Here is a 21,380-nt window from a genome sequence, read left to right on the forward strand (position 1 = left end):
CAGAGACGTGTGTGTATGAGGTGTACGGAGAAGAGCCAGGTGTGTACGAGGTGTACAGAGAGGAGCCGTGTGTGTACAAGGTCTACGGAGGGGAGCCGTGTTTGCAAGGTGTGTGGAGCGGAGCCATGTGTGTACGAGGTGTACAGAGCGGAGCCATGTGTGTATGAGGTGTACGGAGCAAAGCAGTGTGCGTATGAGGTGTACGGAGTGGAGCGGCATGTGTAGGAGTAACTATGTGTGGTCCTTACACTGTACGCACTATCATGTGTGGCCATTATACAGTATGGAGCATCATGTAGGGCCATTACACAGTATGGAGCATCATGTGTGGCCATTATACAGTATGGAGCATCATGTGGGGCCATTATACAGTAATGAGCATCATGTGTGGCCATTATACAGTATGGAACATCATGTGTGGCCATTATACAGTATTGAGCAACATGTGGGGCTAGCTTTTGCATCCCTATATTTAGACAGCTATAATTTTTCCATATTTTGTCCCACAGAGTTATGTGATGGCTTTTTTCTTGCGGGACGAGTTGACGTTTTTATTGGTACCATTTTCAGGCACATTACTTTTTTTGATCACTTTCTATTCCAATTTTTGGGAGGTAGAATGAACAAAAAACAACAATTAAGGAATTGTGAAGACACAAAAGAGAATGGTAAAACCAAAAACACTCTGTTTGAAAAAATGTTTGCAGTAATCCGCAAGTGCTAGTAAAAGATGTAAATAACAGGGTATTTGGTTGATACGTTTTTTGCAAAAAATGTATACTAAGCTGCTCTACCAATCTTCACGGTATACCCATATCAGAGCAGTCCTAACTAATGTATGCAATCCCTATCTGATGTATTTAAAAACCTGATCATCTGTATATTACCTGTGTGAACAGGGTTCAGAGAGGAAAAATCCATGTGTGCATACAGGGCAGAACAGCTTTTGTGCAGATAGCCCAAGAGGAGTGGTGGAACTCCCCAGTCTTGTAGACACAGTGGTATTTGTTCCTTGTATGTGATATTATTCGATCACTGTAGTTGTAATTTGTGGTTTCTTGGTGGTGTGTGAACATGTTTTTACAGACTTGTTCACTGTGCAAGTAGCCCATGTATTCCTGTTTCCATGATTGTTCTCTTGTGTCTACAAGACTGGGGAGTTCCACCACTCCTCTTGGGCTAGCTGCACAAAAACTGTTCTGCCCTGTATGCACACATGGATTTTTCCTCTCTGAACCCTGTTCACACAGGTAATATACAGATGATCAGGTTTTTAAATACATCAGATAGGGATTGCATACATTAGTTAGGACTGCTCTGATATGGGTATACCGTGAAGATTGGTAGAGCAGCTTAGTATACATTTTTTGCAAAAAACGTATCAACCAAATACCCTGTTATTTACATCTTTTACTAGCACTTGCGGATTACTGCAAACATTTTTTCAAACTGAGTGTTTTTGGTTTTACCATTCTCTTTTGTGTCTTCAGGTTTCTTGGTGGTGTGTGAACATGTTCTTACAGACTTGTTCACTGTGCAAGTAGCCCATGTGTTCCTGTTTCCATGATTGTTCTCTTGTGTCTACAAGACTGGGGAGTTCCACCACTCCTCTTGGGCTAGCTGCACAAAAGCTGTTCTGCCCTGTATGCACACATGGATTTTTCCTCTCTGAACCCTGTTCACACAGGTAATATACAGATGATCAGGTTTTTAAATACATCAGATAGGGATTGCATACATTAGTTAGGACTGCTCTGATATGGGTATACCGTGAAGATTGGTAGAGCAGCTTAGTATACATTTTTTGCAAAAAACGTATCAACCAAATACCCTGTTATTTACATCTTTTACTAGCACTTGCGGATTACTGCAAACATTTTTTCAAACTGAGTGTTTTTGGTTTTACCATTCTCTTTTGTGTCTTCAGGTTTCTTGGTGGTGTGTGAACATGTTCTTACAGACTTGTTCACTGTGCAAGTAGCCCATGTGTTCCTGTTTCCATGATTGTTCTCTTGTGTCTACAAGACTGGGGAGTTCCACCACTCCTCTTGGGCTAGCTGCACAAAAGCTGTTCTGCCCTGTATGCACACATGGATTTTTCCTCTCTGAACCCTGTTCACACAGGTAATATACAGATGATCAGGTTTTTAAATACATCAGATAGGGATTGCATACATTTGTTAGGACTGCTCTGATATGGGTATACCGTGAAGATTGGTAGAGCAGCTTAGTATACATTTTTTGCAAAAAACGTATCAACCAAATACCCTGTTATTTACATCTTTTACTAGCACTTGCGGATTACTGCAAACATTTTTTCAAACTGAGTGTTTTTGGTTTTACCATTCTCTTTTGTGTCTTCAGGTTTCTTGGTGGTGTGTGAACATGTTCTTACAGACTTGTTCACTGTGCAAGTAGCCCATGTGTTCCTGTTTCCAATTAAGGAATTGTGTTTTGCGTTTTCTTTTTATACCCTTCCGAGTGTGGTAAAATTGATAATGAGGCTTTATTCTTCGGGTCAGTACGACCACATTTATATTGTTTTTTTTTATATTATGGCGCTTTTACACACAAAAAACTATTTTATAGAAAAAATTATTATTTTTCGCATCGCTTTATTCTGAGAGCTATATTTTTTTTATTTTTTTTTTCCGGTGATGGAGCTTGTATGGGGGATTGTTTTTTGCAGGACAAGATGACGTTTTCAGCGGTACCATTTTTATTCATATTTGTCTTTTTAATCGCGTTTTACTACCCTTTGTTCAGCGGTGTGACGATAAAGCATTGTTTTTGCCTCTTTTTTTTTTTTTTACTGTGTTCATTGAAGGGATTAAGTAGTAGGACAGTTTTATAGAGCGGGTCATTCCAGATGCGGCCATACCAGATATGTGTACTTTTTTTGGGAGTATGCATATCACTTACGGTCACATGAGCATCGTTCCCGGAATCAACATTGGAAAATTCTCTCAGCATGCAATGCGTTTGCCGTGAGGCTTCACAAATCTGCAGTCACATAAATTGACTGGACATTCCCTTTAAGCAAAGCAAAAATAACACCCTGCTTCACCGCTCAGTGATGCACAACTAAAAAGAAAAATATCCAGCAGGGTTTTTAGTGTTTGGAGGGTCCTACCCCATCAAATGTCCCGTTCCCATGTGTCCATCCTTTACTTCACATTCATGAATGTCTCAGGCCGGTCAGGAAGAGTTCAAACAATTTTGCTCCATATATTATCAGCAGAGTCTCAGCAATGGACCCAGGGAAGGTGAAAATTACATGGCTTGCTTGACTATAACAAATTGCGCCAGTCACTGGAATTTTCTGAAAGGGGTCAACCCCTTCCATGTCACTATAATTTTCTGTCTTCTTTATTACTACAAGTTTAAAACACAAACAAGATATCGTAAGAGTGCAAAAGTCCAATTGTGCAACTATTTGTTTCAGGCAAGCAAAGTGCCCTTAGTCATATAAGGTGCTGGACTTATCTTTGGAAGCTATTGTTTTCTGACACTCCTGTGACCCATGACTGTGGTAAGCTGCTTTTACATCTTCTATCCTTTTCTCAGTGCTTCCAATACACAAAAATGGGTAAACCGAAATGAGAATGACGGAGGTTTACTTTGCAATAATCAATGCTATATTGGAACTGACACATAGAAAATTCTGTTATTTTCGTCATCAAATTCCAAGAGCTATAACTTTCCATAATTGTTCTATCAATGGTTTTTCTTGTAGACCGAAACTTTTTTTTTATTGCACAGCTTTGGGGTCCATAGAATATATTGCGGGGTGGATTATGGTGGTGGTTACAAAAAAGAAACCATGGCCATATATTCTGTATTACAATGTATTATTGCCTATGTTTGACTGATGAGTCTTTTAGTATTCTGATTGAGTTTAAATAAATAATATCTGTAGTCCACAATATTGAATACAATTCAATGTATGCCTTTAGATTGCCGCTGACATGCAATAGTTAAAAGGAATTCTGTCAGACGGTTTATTCCTACTCAACCACATACAGCACCACATAGGAAATCTTTAAATAAATAGTGTATTAAAGTAAATTTTCCCAAAATTGCTTATCCTGTGGCCACATATATAATTTATAAGTATAACATGTATTAACCCCTTTCTGACATAATAGTAAAAGTACGCCGATGTCGGACTCCCTCCCTTTGATGTGGGCTCCGGCGGTGAGCCCACATCTTTCCAGGCACATGTCAGCTGTTTTAAACAGCTGACATGTGCCTCTAACAGCCGCGGGTGGAATTACCATCCACTAGCAGCCGATAACTAGTTAAATGCCGCTGTCAGGCTTTGACATCTGCATTTAACATGCGTTTCCGGCAAGCGGGCCTGAAATCCCGCCCATCGGCACCCGTGTCACATGACTGCGGGTCGCCGATGGGTTGGCATGACAACCAGAGGTCTGCAGCAGACCTCTATGGTTGTCACTTCCAGATTGCTATGCGCGCCGCTTGGTGGTCGGTGCTCATAGCAAGTGAGCAATTCTGCAACATACAGGCAATCTGATCATCACCCTTATGTAGCAGAGCCGATCGGGTTAGGGCAGCTTCTAGTCTCCCACGGAGAATATTGAAGCATGCCAAAAGTAAAAAAAAATGTTATAAAAAATATTAAAATAATAAAAAAAATATAAAACTTCAAATCACCCCCCTTTCGCCCCATTTAAACTAAAAAAAAAAATCAAACATACACATATTTGGTATCACCGTATTCAGAATCACCTACATCATTGCCTCCCCCACCACCATCATTATCCTTTCCACCACAATCATCATTGCCTTCTCCCTCACCACCCCATTGTTGCCCATTCCACCACCTCCATCATTGCCTTCCTCCACCACCCCATCAACCTTTACACCACCACCAACATTGTTTTCTCCCCCACCATTCCCATCACTGCTCTCTCCATCACCCACATCATTGCCAATCTCCAATACACACACAGCACTGCATACACTTACGGAGGCAGACAAACAGAGACACAGCAACACTCACCTATCCGCATGTTTCCCGCAGCCGCATCACATCCAGGAAGCAGCATCTCCAGCACCGGCAGCATTCTCTCTGAAACAGCTGCGCTGAATGATGACATCATCCAGCCACGCTGTGTCAGACAGGAAGCGCCGGGCATGGGACAGGAAGCAGGATGGCATTGGATCACTGCAGTTCCGCTTTGCTGCCAAGCTGCAAGGATTAGCCGCCCTGCCGGGGCCCACCTCCACTGCCCCAATGCAGCTGCTCTGAATTTACATGTGGGCAGTTTTAGCCTTAGCCTGCGGCTAACACTGCCCGCTATGTGAAATGAATGCTCACTCCTCTCCATGCCCATGGGGGTGTGGGGAAGTGTGAATATTAATTTCTCTTTAGTGGCGTGGACAGGCTCTTGTCTACAGCTGCTGATCAGCTGACACCGGGTGGGCCCCCCTCACGGGCCCCATAGCTGCTGGGTGTGCAGCTACAAGCGACCCACCACTGGCTGAGGGCCCCTGGAGCAGTGGGGGTCTTACGCAGCTGCTGGCCGGTTTTCCGGTGGGCCAGTCTGACCCTGGCCATGGGTATTGGAAAATAGAGCCAGACATTTATATTTTTTATTTTTTTATTTTTTTTTTTACAAACTTTGGAATTTTTTTTTCACCACTTAGACACCAAACATGTCTAGGTTCTTTTTTATCTAAGAACTTGCAATGACCTGGACAATCATAATGGCAGGTCAGTTTTAGCATTCAGTGAATACGTTGAAAAAAAACCCAACAAAAAACAACGGTGGGATTGCACTTTTTTTTTGCAATTTTACCGCACTTGGATTTTTTTCCCCATTTTCCAGGACAAGATATGTTAAAACCAATGGTGTCGTTCAAAAGTACAACTTGTCCCGCAAAAAAAAACAGCTCTCACTTTGCCATATTGACAGAAAAATAAAAAAAGTTATGGCTCAGGGAAGAAGGGGAGCAAAAAACAAAAACAGCTCTCATGTTAAGGGGTTAATATGCGCTACCTGGTGCTTTTGATATTAGGAGGCATAATCCATCTGGCAGACTCATATAGCGCCTTCCTTATAACCTGCGTGAGATATCAAAACGGAAAATACATATGGCAGACATAACGAGACTGTAGTGGCTTTCATGATTTAGAATTTCTACAGCTGATACAAATATATGATATTCAAAGGAAATTTATTTTACAACAAAACTGTGACCCCTCAATGAGAACCAGTTGAGACACAGGCTAAAATTGCAGTGGACTATAAGGGTGGGTTCACATGTTGCATCTGCAGAACATTTTTTGGGTGATTTTCCGAGGTTACTGCAAAAATTATGCAGTAACATAGTAACATAGTTAGTAAGGCCGAAAAAAGACATTTGTCCATCCAGTTCAGCCTATATTCCATCATAATAAATCCCCAGATCTACGTCCTTCTACAGAACCTAATAATTGTATGATACAATATTGTTCTGCTCCAGGAAGTCATCCAGGCCTCTCTTGAACCCCTTGACTGAGTTCGCCATCACCACCTCCTCAGGCAAGCAATTCCAGATTCTCACTGCCCTAACAGTAAAGAATTCTCTTCTATGTTGGTGGAAAAACCTTCTCTCCTCCAGACGCAAAGAATGCCCCCTTGTGCCCGTCACCTTCCTTGGTATAAACAGATCCTCAGCGAGATATTTGTATTGTCCCCTTATATACTTATACATGGTTATTAGATCGCCCCTCAGTCGTCTTTTTTCTAGACTAAATAATCCTAATTTCGCTAATCTTTCTGGGTATTGTAGTTCTCCCAACCCCTTTATTAATTTTGTTGCCCTCCTTTGTACTCTCTCTAGTTCCATTATATCCTTCCTGAGCACCGGTGCCCAAAACTGGACACAGTACTCCATGTGCGGTCTAACTAGGGATTTGTACAGAGGCAGTATAATGCTCTCATCATGTGTATCCAGACCTCTTTTAATGCACCCCATGATCCTGTTTGCCTTGGCAGCTGCTGCCTGGCACTGGCTGCTCCAGGTAAGTTTATCATTAACTAGGATCCCCAAGTCCTTCTCCCTGTCAGATTTACCCAGTGGTTTCCCATTCAGTGTGTAATGGTGATATTGATTCCTTCTTCCCATGTGTATAACCTTACATTTATCATTGTTAAACCTCATCTGCCACCTTTCAGCCCAAGTTTCCAACTTATCCAGATCCATCTGTAGCAGAATACTATCTTCTCTTGTATTAACTGCTTTACATAGTTTTGCATCATCTGCAAATATCGATATTTTACTGTGTAAACCTTCTACCAGATCATTAATGAATATGTTGAAGAGAACAGGTCCCAATACTGACCCCTGCGGTACCCCACTGGTCACAGCGACCCAGTTAGAGACTATACCATTTATAACCACCCTCTGCTTTCTATCACTAAGCCAGTTACTAACCCATTTACACACAATTTCCCCCAGACCAAGCATTCTCATTTTGTGTACCAACCTCTTGTGCGGCACGGTATCAAACGCTTTGGAAAAATCGAGATATACCACGTCCAATGACTCACCGTGGTCCAGCCTATAGCTTACCTCTTCATAAAAACTGATTCGATTGGTTTGACAGGAGCGATTTCTCATAAACCCATGCTGATATGGAGTTAAACAGTTATTCTCATTGAGATAATCCAGAATAACATCCCTCAGAAACCCTTCAAATATTTTACCAACAATAGAGGTTAGACTTACTGGCCTATAATTTCCAGGTTCACTTTTAGAGCCCTTTTTGAATATTGGCACCTCATTTGCTACAGTGTTACATTCATTTTGGAAAACTGCAGCAAAAAAAAAATTACTGTGGTCGCATAGTGTGAATTGTCACAAAAAATCTGTAATCCAGACCTTGAGCAATGTTCTGCGTGACATGCATTAACAACTTTGCCCAGTTTTGGATGCAAACATGAGCTGTATAGATTTTGATGTGAAAATTACCACCGATAAGTTTAAAATATAATTACCTAATCATTATCTAACTATGCCTTCTCAGTTACTTATGATCAAAATGTTAGGTTTGATTGTTGGTGTCTTTGAAATCTTATTGGTAATTTGGTTCGAGATTGGGTCATAAAGCACGTAGTGGCTGAGGGTCTCCAGACCCGAACTTGACAGCTTCATATGTTTCTACGAGGCTGTCACGCTTGGGTCGAGAAACCAGAGGCCAGTCCGTGCTTTGCAGTCCGTTCGTCCGTTTTACAGACGTTGAAATGAGTACTACAGGGAGATCCTCTGCGTATTATCAACCAAAACTTGACAGTAATTTTGTATAATAACTGAACATGACAGGGTTAACTGGAAAAACAAATGTATTAGGTTATTTATTAGTGCTTATCTTTACCATAGCAATAAAAGGTTATATTTTGGGAAGCTTTAAACTGATATTACCAAATTGCGTAAATTACCTTTTATAAAAGAGTACTGATTATGAATTACTTATATTATACTTGCTACTTATATTAAATATAGCTAGATTTCCTTCAATTAAAAAAGAAAATTCAAATTGGGAGGTCACCCACCAGATTCATTTGGGAGAAAACGATACTCTTCATCCTGCCCTCGTGGTGTACACAGGAACACATCTATGGTCTTGTTCAGTTCAGTTGAATGAACTGGCTAAAATCATTGACCAGCCCCAATTTCAGCCTTAGACAGCTTCTATGGAATTTATTTGTGGAAGGACCATTGAAAAAAAAAAAAGTATCTCCCAACCAACAAGTGATAAGTGAAAATCTCTGCATACAAAATGTATTTTTTTCTATACAGTTACACCTGTTACCAGCAATGAGCAGATCTTTTGAAATTTGACTTTGCCAGCTTTGCCAAATTTTCCCCAAAATCTGACTTGTGATAAAGACGTTTGAGCAAATCTCAATACTGGACAACTTGTATTTGCTCCCAAAATACTCATGGGGAGATGAGAGAGAATTTGAAGAATGAGGGAACTCCACTTACCATAGGAGCTTACACTCTACAGGAGTGAGAGGAAGAGCAGACCTTGCTGACCATAAAAAGTTAGACACTACCATTTTGCGTGCCATTATACCGTTTTGGGACTACCATGAGCGCAATCATACAATGTGGGAAATACTGTGGGGGACAATATACAGTGTGAGAGCTAATGCTGTGTTTTGGAGGACCTGTGGGGCCATCATACTGTGTATACTGGAGCTATAGGCCATCATACTATGTATAGGGGAGCTGTGAGGGCATTATACTGTGTATAGGAGAGCGGTTGTCCCATTATTCTCTATATAGGAGAGCTTTTGGTCCATCATACTTTGTATAGGTGAGCTGTGGGCCTATCACACTGTGTATGGGGAAGCTGTGGGGGCATTATATTGTGCATAGGCAGCTGGGTACCCATCATATTGTATGTAGGGGAGCTGTGGCCCCATGATACTGTATATATGGGCCTGTTGGCCCATTATACTGTGCATGGGATGCTGTGGGCCCATCGTACTGCGTATAGGGGAGCTTTTGTCCCAATATACTGTGTATAGGAAGTTGTGGGCCCATCATATAGAAGAGCTGTACATTTTGGGTCTTAGAGGACATTATTAAATGTTAAGTAGGCATTTAGGAAGCCATATTGTCACTCAGGGCATTGTGACTCTCAAAGGTGCACATGGTGCATTATTACTTTCTAGGGACAAAATGTGCACACTATTTTCTAGGACATTTCCTCAGGGCATTAATATTTTCTAGGAGGAAATGGAAATGTTACCATCTAGAGGGCAAAAAAGAGGCATTATTACTATTTAACCCCTTTCTGGCATCAGACGTCCTATCCCGTCGAGGTGGTATGGGCCCGTATGACCACAGACGGGATAGTATGTCATTGCCGATCAGCTGCGCTCATGGGGGGAGCGCGGCCGATCGGGGTCGGGTGTCAGCTGACTATCGCAGCTGACATCCGGCACTCGGTCACGGACCGCTTTTGGCACATTAACCCCTGGCACACTGCAATCAAAGATGATCACAGTGTTTTGGCAGCACAGGGAAGCATCACGCAGGGAGGGGGCTCTTGCGTGCTTCCCTGAGACCCTCGGAGCAATGCGATGTGATCGCGTTGCTCCGAGGGTCTCCTACCTCCTTCTCCCTGCAGGTCCGGATCCAAAATGGCCGCTGAGGCCTTCCAGCTCCTGCAGGGAGGTGGCTTCCAAGAGCCTGCTCAGAGCAGGCGCCAGCAAGCCTCTATGCTGTGCCTGTGTGATCGCTGATCTGACACAGTGCACTGCAAAGTGTCAGATCAGCGATCTGACCCTATATAGTCATGTCCCCATGGCATGGTGGTAATATCAGTCTTGGTCTCAGTATGGAGATTTATTTTCATTAGCAGACGGGTCATTTGCTGAGGTTTCTCTATACCCATTATTAAGGGGGCACCACCATAGTTGCAATGAGGGTTACCGGTTAGGGGCCCACTCAGATGTTTCGCCCCACCTGAGCTAAACCACTAGGTATGTCTTTCCTATAAACCTACAGTTACCTGGATTTTACAAGCGAGAGTGACTCAGGTGGCACAATACAGTTACGTCACAATGCCATCTGCACCAGGACATTGGCATCTTGTAGGCCATAGGATTGTGGCCTACAAGAGAGAGTGCTAGGACAGAGAGCCTGAAGATCAAACTGTATTGGTGTCATGGTATTACTTGTCGGGGCTCCTAGCCAGAAGTCTGGTACCAGAGACCCAGATATTTGACTCTAGCAATGCCCATGGGGGAAGATATACTAATCCTGTGTAATAGCCCATGCAAACCTACACTACATGGTCTTAAAATGCACCAAATTTGTCACAGGGGTTCATGTAGTTTGATAAATTTGTTGACTCTTTAGACTTTTTTCTTCCTAACATTATAAATACATTTCAAAACAAGCATCTGAATTTAGCTTGTGCAAGCCAATGTGGCACACTACTCAAAAAACAGTCAAACTAGCAAATTCAGAAAAACTCATGAAATGAGTCTCACTCGCCAAATGGAGCTAAAAACTTGCCACTTTATTTCTGTCCAAGTTGAAACAGCGCTTTGAAGTCAAGGAGAGGAAACAGCTAGACGGCAGTGGCCATTTTGTGCACCATCATGCTCCTACAGACCTGACGTGCTTGTAGAAGCGCGAGAATATGGAAAACGGAAGTTGCCTGAAAAGTTACTTGCTCCCTCTCTGTGTCTGTAAAGTGCAGCTTCAAGCATAAACAGTTGCACTCAAAAAGTATCTTCAGAGTTTTTAGCCAAACAAGTGTTTTTTTTATTTTGAAAAACACCAACAAAATATATAGAATAATTCTCCGCAGTGTTGTAAGGTAACGTTTCGACCCTCTGGGTCTTTTTCAAACCTTACTTATGGAAGTAGAAGTGAGAAGAGGGCATAATCCCAGAAGAGGTGCAGGAGTCCCGTTAGGGGCTATCTGTGTGTCGCATCAGGCGTTTTCAACGTGGTTTATTCTACGCGTTTCAGGGTTCAGGTGACCCCTTCATCAGGACATACCACAAATATTGTACAAGAGTCATAGGTATACAGGGTTTAAGTACATGTCAGCATTTGGTAATCCTATAAACAAAAATAAGGCTAAATGTGTAAAATATCAATTTGTATTTCTCTGATGATTGTTAATCTTGTTATGTGAATTTCCTGATGAGCCTGAACTCTGACACTGGGTGTTATCTAATCCATTGGGCGTCGCTTCCAAATGCTGACATGTACTTAAACCCCGTATACCTATGACTATTGTACAATATTTGTGGTATGTCCTGATGAAGGGGTCACCTGAACCCTGAAACGCGTAGAATAAACCACGTTGAAAACCTCTACAATTTTTGAAATTCTTCTTGCGGCAGCGCGGGGATGATCCTTTTTTCTCCTATCTAAGTGAATGATGTATTAGTAAAAGAAGTCAAGTAGGGACAGACAAATTTAGAGTGCAATGGGTCTGAAGTCAACATAATGTGCCTAAGGATCTGGAAGTCACATTACCGTACACTGAGGAAGCCCACGTGAAACACGAGCATTCCGGCAGCACTTTACTGCTTTTTCTTATACACAAGTTTTTTTTATGTATCCCTGGTTATGCACTAGTATTGAGTGATACTTTTCCTACAGATACTTATCCACTTGTGGAAATATTACTAGCAGTAGGAAATGTTATGTCTCTTACTCCTGGAATTTAAATTGTTGCAGTTATTCTCAGGAATGTGACTTCCTCATCCTTAGACTCACTGTGTTGACTTCAGATCTATTACATCCGAGTCCTTCACTCTAAATTTGTCTGCCCCTACTTGACTTCTTTTACTAATACATCTTTGTAATGTGATATTATTGTTATCAATAAATTTTTATACAACTTTTAAATAGAATTTGTTACTCCTTGTCCTCCCGATTCTGCATATATGTATTGGAGTATTCGGTTGTCCGAGACAACCCTTTATGTGGCCCTATGGCCTTTAATAACCGTTGTGTGATATGCTCTGTTCTGATAAATTTGTTATTAGCCTCCTTATTGTAGCTGTGTATCATGACTATTACCCAAAGGGCTCCTTCCCAGTCCCTAACGCTAGGAGCACCGTAGCTCACCCTGTTCCCTGGATTAGTTCTGATGGTGAAGATGCCGGGGCCACGTACCTTGCCTTAGCCCCTGAATCCGCCCTCAGTCTGTACCCTTCCTTCAATCAGGGAAGAGTGCAGTAGTAGTGTACCATAATACACCAACCAGACTAACAAGGTAATACATACAGGAATAAAGGAAAATACTAATCATACAAATATACTCACACAGATAACAGAGGTATGCACCAGGGAGTGGAGGATGGGGTTAAACCAAAGTAAGAGAAGAATACAGGTGATTCGGACTGCGTGAATCTAATGACAGGTTTCCTTTACATTCGAAACACAAATTCAAGACAGATAATAAAAAAACAAGACACCTTGTTATTGTGAGAAGTTAAATGTTTTACATACAATAAGCTATTATTGTGGTTCATTTGGTAATTAATCTTTTTGTGTTTTTATTATTTTCAATTCATAGCTGGAAAAACTGTAGGGAACACCTTTCAATACAAGGGGATTGTAATAAATACTTCCTGAAGTTATAAAGAAGAAAATTGGACCTGCCAAATGTTACCCAAAGTTCTGCTATTGAAATTGAGCAGACTTGCCCTCTTTTTCATGCTACAAGTGTGCATCTTATTTATCCTTTTCATGATGTTCTATAAAAAAGAAACTCCTGGATTAATTACTAATTTACAAAACTATACGACTACAGTTGGCTCTAGTGAACCAAGTCTCATTATATTGCTTTGGACCTATCCCTATAATTACAGATTTCCTCTTAATAGATGCCCAAAACAGTTTGATGGATCTGGCTGCTTCTATACTGTAAACCGTAAATTTTATTCATCAGCAAATGCTGTTGTAATCCACCACAGAAATGTGAGCGATTCTAAAGAACAGCTACCTCAAGCACCAAGACCACCTAATCAGTACTGGATATGGTTTAGCAATGAACCTCCAATTCATTGTCAGAACCTTTCATTTATGGACAATCTTATCAACCTTACAATGTCCTACAGGACAGACTCTGACATTTTTACTCCATTTGGTTGGATAGAAAAGCACTACGGGACAGTAAATTTTACTATCCCCAAGAAGACAAAGTTAGTGGCATGGGCAGTAAGTAATTGGAAACGACAATCAAAAAGAGTACAATATTACGAAGAGCTAAAGAACTATTTACATGTAGATATATATGGAAGAAAACATCTTTACCTCCCAAAAAATATACAACTAAAAACACTCTCAACTTACAAATTCTACCTTGCTTTTGAGAATTCTATCCATGAAGACTATATATCCGAAAAATTCTGGTACAATGCACTTTCTTCAGGATGTGTTCCTGTTGTGTTGGGTCCACCACGAGCAAATTATGAGCGCTTCATCCCAGGAGATGCCTTCATTCATGTTGATGACTTTTCAAGCCCCGAGGAACTGGCTTCTTATCTTCTAAGGCTAGACAAAGATGAAGAAAAGTACAAGCAATATTTTAACTGGAGAAATATATATAAACCGTGGAAAAAGGAAATATCTTGGGTAATGCCCTACTGTAAAATTTGTAAGGTTCTAAAAGAGGCTCCATCTTATAGAGCCATACCAAGTATTGAAGCATGGTTCAAGTAATAGGGATGCAAGAGACTCCTCACAGAGGGCTTTATGTCCCACTCTCAGGGCTCAAAGAGACAATGATCAAATCCAAAAGTTAAACTTGCCACTTACTCACAATGCTCCTGTCGTATATTCTTTTGGTTACCTTGAGTTATTTGTCAGGAGTATTCACCAACCTATAACTGACATCTTCATAGGCTACCAAGCACCCAACACATGCTGAAAAAGTATCTTTCTGAGCTAGTGCCAACTGGTACTAATGAGCATACTTTTTATTACAAGACATAGAAAAGCGTATTCTAAAAGAAAACACACCACCATTACCTCTTTAATCAGAGCCCTATAATATTAATCTAACATATAGGCTGGTTTTCAAACTATTTTTTTTAATAATATTTCATTAGGGATGAGCGAATTTAGGCAATACATGCAAAGTGAAGATGCACATTTTTCAAATTCATCAGATTTAGCAAATTCCATTTAAATTTAATAATTGTTATCATGAAAATTACCTTAACTACCATATAAAAACTTTGAATTATCTAAATGTTTTCAAATTGTTAGGAACCCCTCTCTGCTTTTGTTTTATTGTAATGCATTTGTCTTGGTGACTTGTAATTTACCATTTGTGTTGTTTTCTAGAAATGGGTGAACCCGAACATTGGGCATGGACAATGAACATGGACTTCACCAGGAAGTCCATATTACTGTTCGGGTTCGACAATGCAGCAAAACACAACTTAGATTGTCGGGAAAATCATCACTGCCGCTCAGACAGCTGTGGTTGACAAGCTGTCATAGGACAGCGTGAGAGAGCAGCTCTAGTCGGAGGTATAAAGTTTACCTCCGGTCACTGGTGTCAGCTCATTGGACTACTGCTCCCATCAGCCAACGCCTTCTGCCGCTAATAACAGCAAGAGCAGGACCGGCTGATTCATCAGCTGGCGCCTGCACTGTGAATGAATAGTTAAAAAAAATGGCTTGGGTTCCCCTGTATTTTTGATAACCAGCCAGACAAAACTCACAGCTGCAGGCTGCAACCCTCAGTTGTCCGCTTCAGCACGGCTGGTTATCAAGAATAGAGGGGTCCCCATGCTGTATTTTTTTTAACCCTGTAGCAGTAGCAAGTGGGGTTCCTATTTCTGGGGTTGAGGTCACCTTTGTATTGTCAGGTGACATCAAGCCCACGGATTACTAATGGAAAGGCGTCAAATAAGACACCATCCATTTGTAATCCTATAGTTACATGGTAAATAAAGACACAACCAGAATAAAGTATTATATGTGAAATAAAAAAACACTTTTTTTTAATAGAAAAGGTTATACTCACCTAACACCACTGAATCCCTCGTCTCCTGTAATAAAACAAAAGTACAAAACAACAATATCCCTTACCTCTCAGTTGTTCTGTCACACACCATAATCCACGTCTGGGAGATAAACAGTTTTCAACCCGGACAGTGCCAAGATGCGACCATCTAGGCTGAGAACCACTGATGAATGAGCTGGAGCATCAGTGACTAGCGATGACCTCATCGAGGTTACTGCCTGTCACTGAGGTTGCGTTCCCAGCCAGACTGAACTGCTTTGACCTCGGTCAGATCCCCTTTAGCACATGAGAAAGTCTCAGGGTGCAGCTCTCAGAGAGCTCTCTGCAATTCACTGTGACAAATTTAAATAAAAATAAATAATTTAAAAAACTGACATAGGTTCCCCTGTTTTTTTTTTTTTTTTTTATAACCAACCAGGCAAAACTGTCAGCTTCAGCAAGGCTGATTATCAAGAATATAAGGGTCCCCGAGCCATTTTTTAAATTATGGAAATAATTAAAAAAAAAAAAAGACTTGGGCTCCCACCCACTTTTGACAACCAGCCAAGCTAAAGCAGACAGCTGAGGGATGGTATTCTCAGGCTGGTAAGGGGGATTTTGGTTCCCCCTAGCCTAAAAATAGCAGCCCCACAGCTGCCCAGAAAAGGCGCATCTATTATATGCGCCAATTCTGGCGCTTTGCCCAGCTCTTCCCACTTGCCCTGTAGAGGTGGCAAGTGGGGTTGATTTTACCTTTGTATTGTCAGGTGACATCAAGCCCATGGATTAGTAATGGAGAAGCATCTATATGACACCTATCCATTACTAATCCTATAGTTATACTGTAAATAAACACACAGCCAGAAAAAAGTCTTTTAATTGAAAGAATGACTCAGACTCCTTTAATGATACTAAATTAAAGCATACTTACATCACACCCATTCCACTGAATCCCTTGTCTCTTGTAAAAAAAAAATAATTAAAAAACAACAATATCCCTCACTTGTCCATTGTTCTGTCCCATGCCTTAATCCATGTCTGGGGATAAACACTTTTCAACCTGTAAAAAAGAAGCCTCAGAGGAGATCTCATTTATATGTATAGATACATGTGTGGTCAATACAAAGGACTGGCAGATAACTTATTCCTTCCAAAAAAGGACCAGGGGGCACTCATGTGTGGAGGAAATGAGATTCTGGCCATTATATAGGAAAAGGTTCTTTACAGTCAGTCAGACTGTGAAATGCCCGACTGCAAGAGGTAGTAATGGCAGACACTAACATATAGAGTTGTGCTCAAAAGTTTACATGCCACAGCAGAGTTTTTGCTTTCTTGTCCTTGTTTCAGAGAATATGAATGATAACACCAAAACTGTTTCTCCACTCATGGTTAGTGGTTGTGTGAAGCCATTTATTGTCAAACTACTGTATTTTCTCTTTTTAAATCATAATGACAACCCAAAACATTTAAATGACACTGATCAAAAGTTCACATACAGCATTTCTTAGTACAGTGTTTTGCCCCGTCTAACATCAATGACAGCTTGAAGTCTTTTGTGGTAGTTGTGGATGAGGTTCTTTATTTTCTCAGATGGTAAAGTTGCCCACTCTTCTCGGTAAAAAGCCTCTGGTCTGTAAATTCCTGGTCTGTCTAACATGAATTGCGTGCTTGAGATCTCCCCAGAGTGTCTCAATGATATTCAGGTCAGGAGACTGAGATGGCCCCTCCAGAACCTTCACTTTGTTCTGCTGTAGCCAATGACAGGTTGACTTGGCCATGTGTTTTGGATCGTTGTCATGTTGGAACGTCCAAGTACGTCCCATGTGCAGCTTCCGGGCTGATGATTGCAAATTTGCCTCCAGTATTTGCTGATAATGTGCTGCATTCATCTTTCCTTCACCTTCGACAAAGTTTTCTGGGCCTTTGTAGCTCACACATCCGCAAACCATCAGCGATCCATCTTCGTGCTTTACAGTAGGAATGGTGTTCTTTTTATCATAGGCCTTGTTGACCTCTCTCCAAATGTAATGTTTATGGTTGTGCCCAAAAAGTTCAATTTTGGTCTCATCACTCCAAATTACCTTGCTTCAGAAGTTTTGTGGCTTGTGTCTGTGCTGTTTTGCATATTGTAGGTGAGATACTTTGTGGCATTTGTGCAGTAATGGCTATTTTTCTGGTAACTCAACCATGCAGCCCATTTTTCTTCAAGTGCCTCTTTATTGTGCATCTTGAAACAGCCACACTGCTAGTTTTCAGAGTCCTATATTTCATCTGATGTTATTTGTGGGTTTTTCTTTGCATCCTGAACAATTTTCCTGGCAGTTGTGGACAATATTTTTGTGGGTCTACCTGACCATGATTTTATTTTTACAGAGCCCCTGATTTTCCATTTGTTAATCACAGTTTGAACGCTGTTGACTGGCATTATGAATTCCTTGGATTTCTTTTTGCATCCCTTTCCTGTTTTATTGTTTTATACAGTTCAACTGCCTTTTCCCGTAGATCCATTGACGATTCTTTTGCTTTCCCCATGACTCACAATTCAGAAACATTAGTGGATGGAAGATGCAAGAGTATGTCTGGATCCCAGAAACTCACTCAGCTTTTATGCACACAGGTTACAGGCAAACAGGTTACAGGTGAGAATGTTACCTTTAGTAGCCATTCAATCCCATTTGTGTCAACTTCTGTGCATGTTATCAGGCCAAAATCACCAGTGTATGTAAACGTTTGATCAAGGTCATTTGGATGTTTTGGGTAGTCATAATTTAAAAAGAGAAAACACAGTAGTTTGAAAATAGATGGCTTCACCCAACCACTAACCATGAGTGGAGAAACAGTTTTGGTGTTATCATTCATATTCTCTGAAAAAAGGCCAAGAAAGCAAAAATTCTGCCGGGGTATGTAAACTTTTGAGCACAACTGTATATTGTGTTTTATAAGTCATCGAGTGATAGAAAGTGTAGAACTGGTGGAGGAGGGTTGAACTTGATGGACAGTCTTTTTTGAACCCATATAACTATATAACTAAGATGAAAGAGACACAAAAGTACCAGAAATAAACTAAGTTGGGCTGCTTATACTTTACATAGACAATAATTGTGCAGATACTGGGCTTTGTAAAAAAACATTAGCATTGTGGAAATAACTCTTTAATTCAGCTATCAACAAATAAATGTTTCTAGTGCACCAATTACTAGCATTTGTGTACAGCTTGTATTGTGCTATTTGAGAATATAATATATATATATATATATTAGTATTTTTTTTCTTTTAAAAAGGGTAATCCTAATTTTTTTGAGTGTGTTTCCACTTTGCACACTGTATTGAAAAGGGGTAATATGAAATACAAATTAATTTTTAGCATAAATCCCAATCTATTCAAATATATTTTCAATATACTTTAATTAAACATTCCATTTCCTTCCCTAACTACACAATCTAACTGTCTTTTTACAACTTCCTTTTTGATGATGCTTCGTTTGAGAATCTCAGTACATGCTGGGATACTGAAACGAAGAGTCATCAGGGGGCAGAGGCTCCGGTCATTGCAGCAGCCCCTGCCCCGTCCCTAAAATGAAGGGTCATCGGTGACCTTCATTTCAGGGGCTGGGCTAGTCTCTGCTCTGTCACTATGCAATTTACACAATGACAGTGCGTTTCCTCTCTGGCTTAAATCAGTAGGAGTGAGCTGGCAATAGAGCGCACTGTCAGTTGTTCGTTGTAAAAATATCCAGCATGCAGAGACAAGTGACGTCTCTGGCCTCATCAGTTCAGGTTTAGTGTGAGAGGCCCAAGGATTTCAACACTGTTGGCAGGGAACAGAAGATGTGATGAGGACCAGATTGGTTGGTGTGATGAATTGAGAGATACCGGAAAGGTGAGCGGTAATTTGCGTATAAGGATTTTTCTTAACTTTTCATGGCCTTTTACAGTTTGGAAAAAATGACAGCTAGCGACCAACATGAGGTTAAATCCTCACAAAATGAATTTTTTTTTTTAAAAAAATCCTAATTTTGGTAAAATTCGAAAAATTGAATTTATTCGCTCAACTCTAATTATATTATTTTAACTCAACAAGAAAACATCTGCAGACAACAGAACTGAAAAATCAAGTCACAGTCTACGGATAGACACACGAGAGAGAGCAGCACAATAAATGTTTGTGACATACATCTGCTGCTTTATCATTTTTTACAATGATTAGTCATTTACTGCTGTTCTGGATCAATAAAAATGAACCTTTAACCAAATACCCTATGTACAAAAGGAAAATGTGCATATCAGATTAATTGTTAAAAACAATCTGCATTTAAAGGAAATATGGAAATGAAGAAAAAAACAAAACTTGCCAAATATTTTGCAGGTCTCACGCAAGCATCCTTGGGTCTATTATAGTACTGTAAGTTGAGAGGCTCTGCACTGATCATACCTTTTTTAGCATAGAAAAGAGACTTTTAATTTTGCTTATTATTATTATTATTATTAGTACTATTATTTTATACTTTTATAACTTAATATTGAGCAGAATTAAGTATATTGAGCAGCAGCTAATACATGTTAGGATAGGGCTTATTATAGCATGTATTATTTGTATAATGGATTAAAGGGAACCTGTCACCTGAATTTGGCGGGACTGGTTTTGGGTCATATGGGCGGAGTTTTCGGGTGTTTGATTCACCCTTTCCTTACCCGCTGGCTGCATGCTGGCTGCAATATTGGATTGAAGTTCATTCTCTGTCCTCCATAGTACATGCCTGTGCAAGGCAATATTGCTTTGTGCAGGTGTGTACTATGGAGGACAGAGAATGAACTTCAATCCAATATTGCAGCCAGCATGCAGCCAGCGGGTAAGGAAAGGGTGAATCAAACACCCGAAAACTCCGCCCATATGACCCAAAACCAGTCCCGCCAAATTCAGGTGACAGAGTCCCTTTAATTGCCACTCTTGTCTTTGTTGGAATTTCCCCATTGAATCTGTCTTTTAGCTTAATGATTAACTTATGATTATATTTTGCTTAATAAAGATTTAATACATTTTTATACCACATTTACTTTCTTGTTTGGGCAGATTAATTTGTGGTGGTGCGGCAGTAATCAGGCCTGGGTGTGGTTAGGGAATTTACCGTAACTTTTGCTTCAAAAGATGTAATAAACCCCAGGTAATTCAGGTTTTAGGGAGGGGGGAGGGTAATTAGCTTTTTAACACAGGAGCCTGTAGGTTTGGATTTCTTTTTCCCTTAATAATAAAGACCTTCATTTTAAAAACTGCATTTTGGTATCTACTTGTGTTATCTTTGTCTAATAATTAATTTTGTATTGTGATCTGAAACATAAGTGTGACAAACGTACAAAAGAAGAGGAAATCAGGAATGCGTATGATAGGCAGAAGGTGCAATGATTTTTAAGGGACGATGTCTACAGATGACTGCTTGGTGAATAAATATCACCGAAACAGAAAAAAACCCACGTTTAAAAATTACCTGCGCTGCTGGAAAGAAGTCTCTTGCTGGGATATTCATTAGAAGGTTCTTCATTGTCCACCAACGCGTTTCAATGCTGTACTGGCATCTTTATCAAGTGTAAAAGAGAAAATTATAGAAGATTATAAGTATTATAATATATCAAAATGTTTCCTGTACAGCAAACGATACAACATGTTTGTCACGAACAACAATGTTGATCCACTGATTAAAAAAAAAAAAATTCCACATTGTCTGCCATACGCATTTATTGCGGTGCTTACTTTAAGAGAGTTCAGGGTCCATGTCATTGTTCCATTCTATATCTTCTACTTCATCATTTTTTTCTTTATCGATCAGTCATATACTATGGTTAATCCTCTCATTAGAAGCTGAATTTTAAC

The 21,380-nt window shown here is 40.3% G+C and overlaps 1 protein-coding gene across 2 annotated transcripts in view; it reads left to right on the forward strand.

Moving 5' to 3' along the window:
- LOC138649777 (3-galactosyl-N-acetylglucosaminide 4-alpha-L-fucosyltransferase FUT3-like) overlaps nt 1-18,328 on the forward strand; it is a 43,845-nt gene extending 25,517 nt beyond the window's left edge. For both annotated transcript variants that reach the window (XM_069740452.1, XM_069740453.1), the window contains exon 2: nt 13,073-18,328. In XM_069740452.1, coding sequence (XP_069596553.1) covers nt 13,162-14,220 — 1,059 coding nt within the window. In that variant the 5' untranslated portion in view covers nt 13,073-13,161 and the 3' untranslated portion in view covers nt 14,221-18,328. The remainder of the gene's footprint in view (nt 1-13,072) is intronic.
- The last annotated feature ends 3,052 nt before the right edge of the window (nt 18,329-21,380 follow it).

This window comes from Ranitomeya imitator, chromosome 9 (genome assembly GCF_032444005.1).
Source record: "Ranitomeya imitator isolate aRanImi1 chromosome 9, aRanImi1.pri, whole genome shotgun sequence".
NCBI classification, from domain to species: Eukaryota; Metazoa; Chordata; class Amphibia; order Anura; family Dendrobatidae; genus Ranitomeya; species Ranitomeya imitator.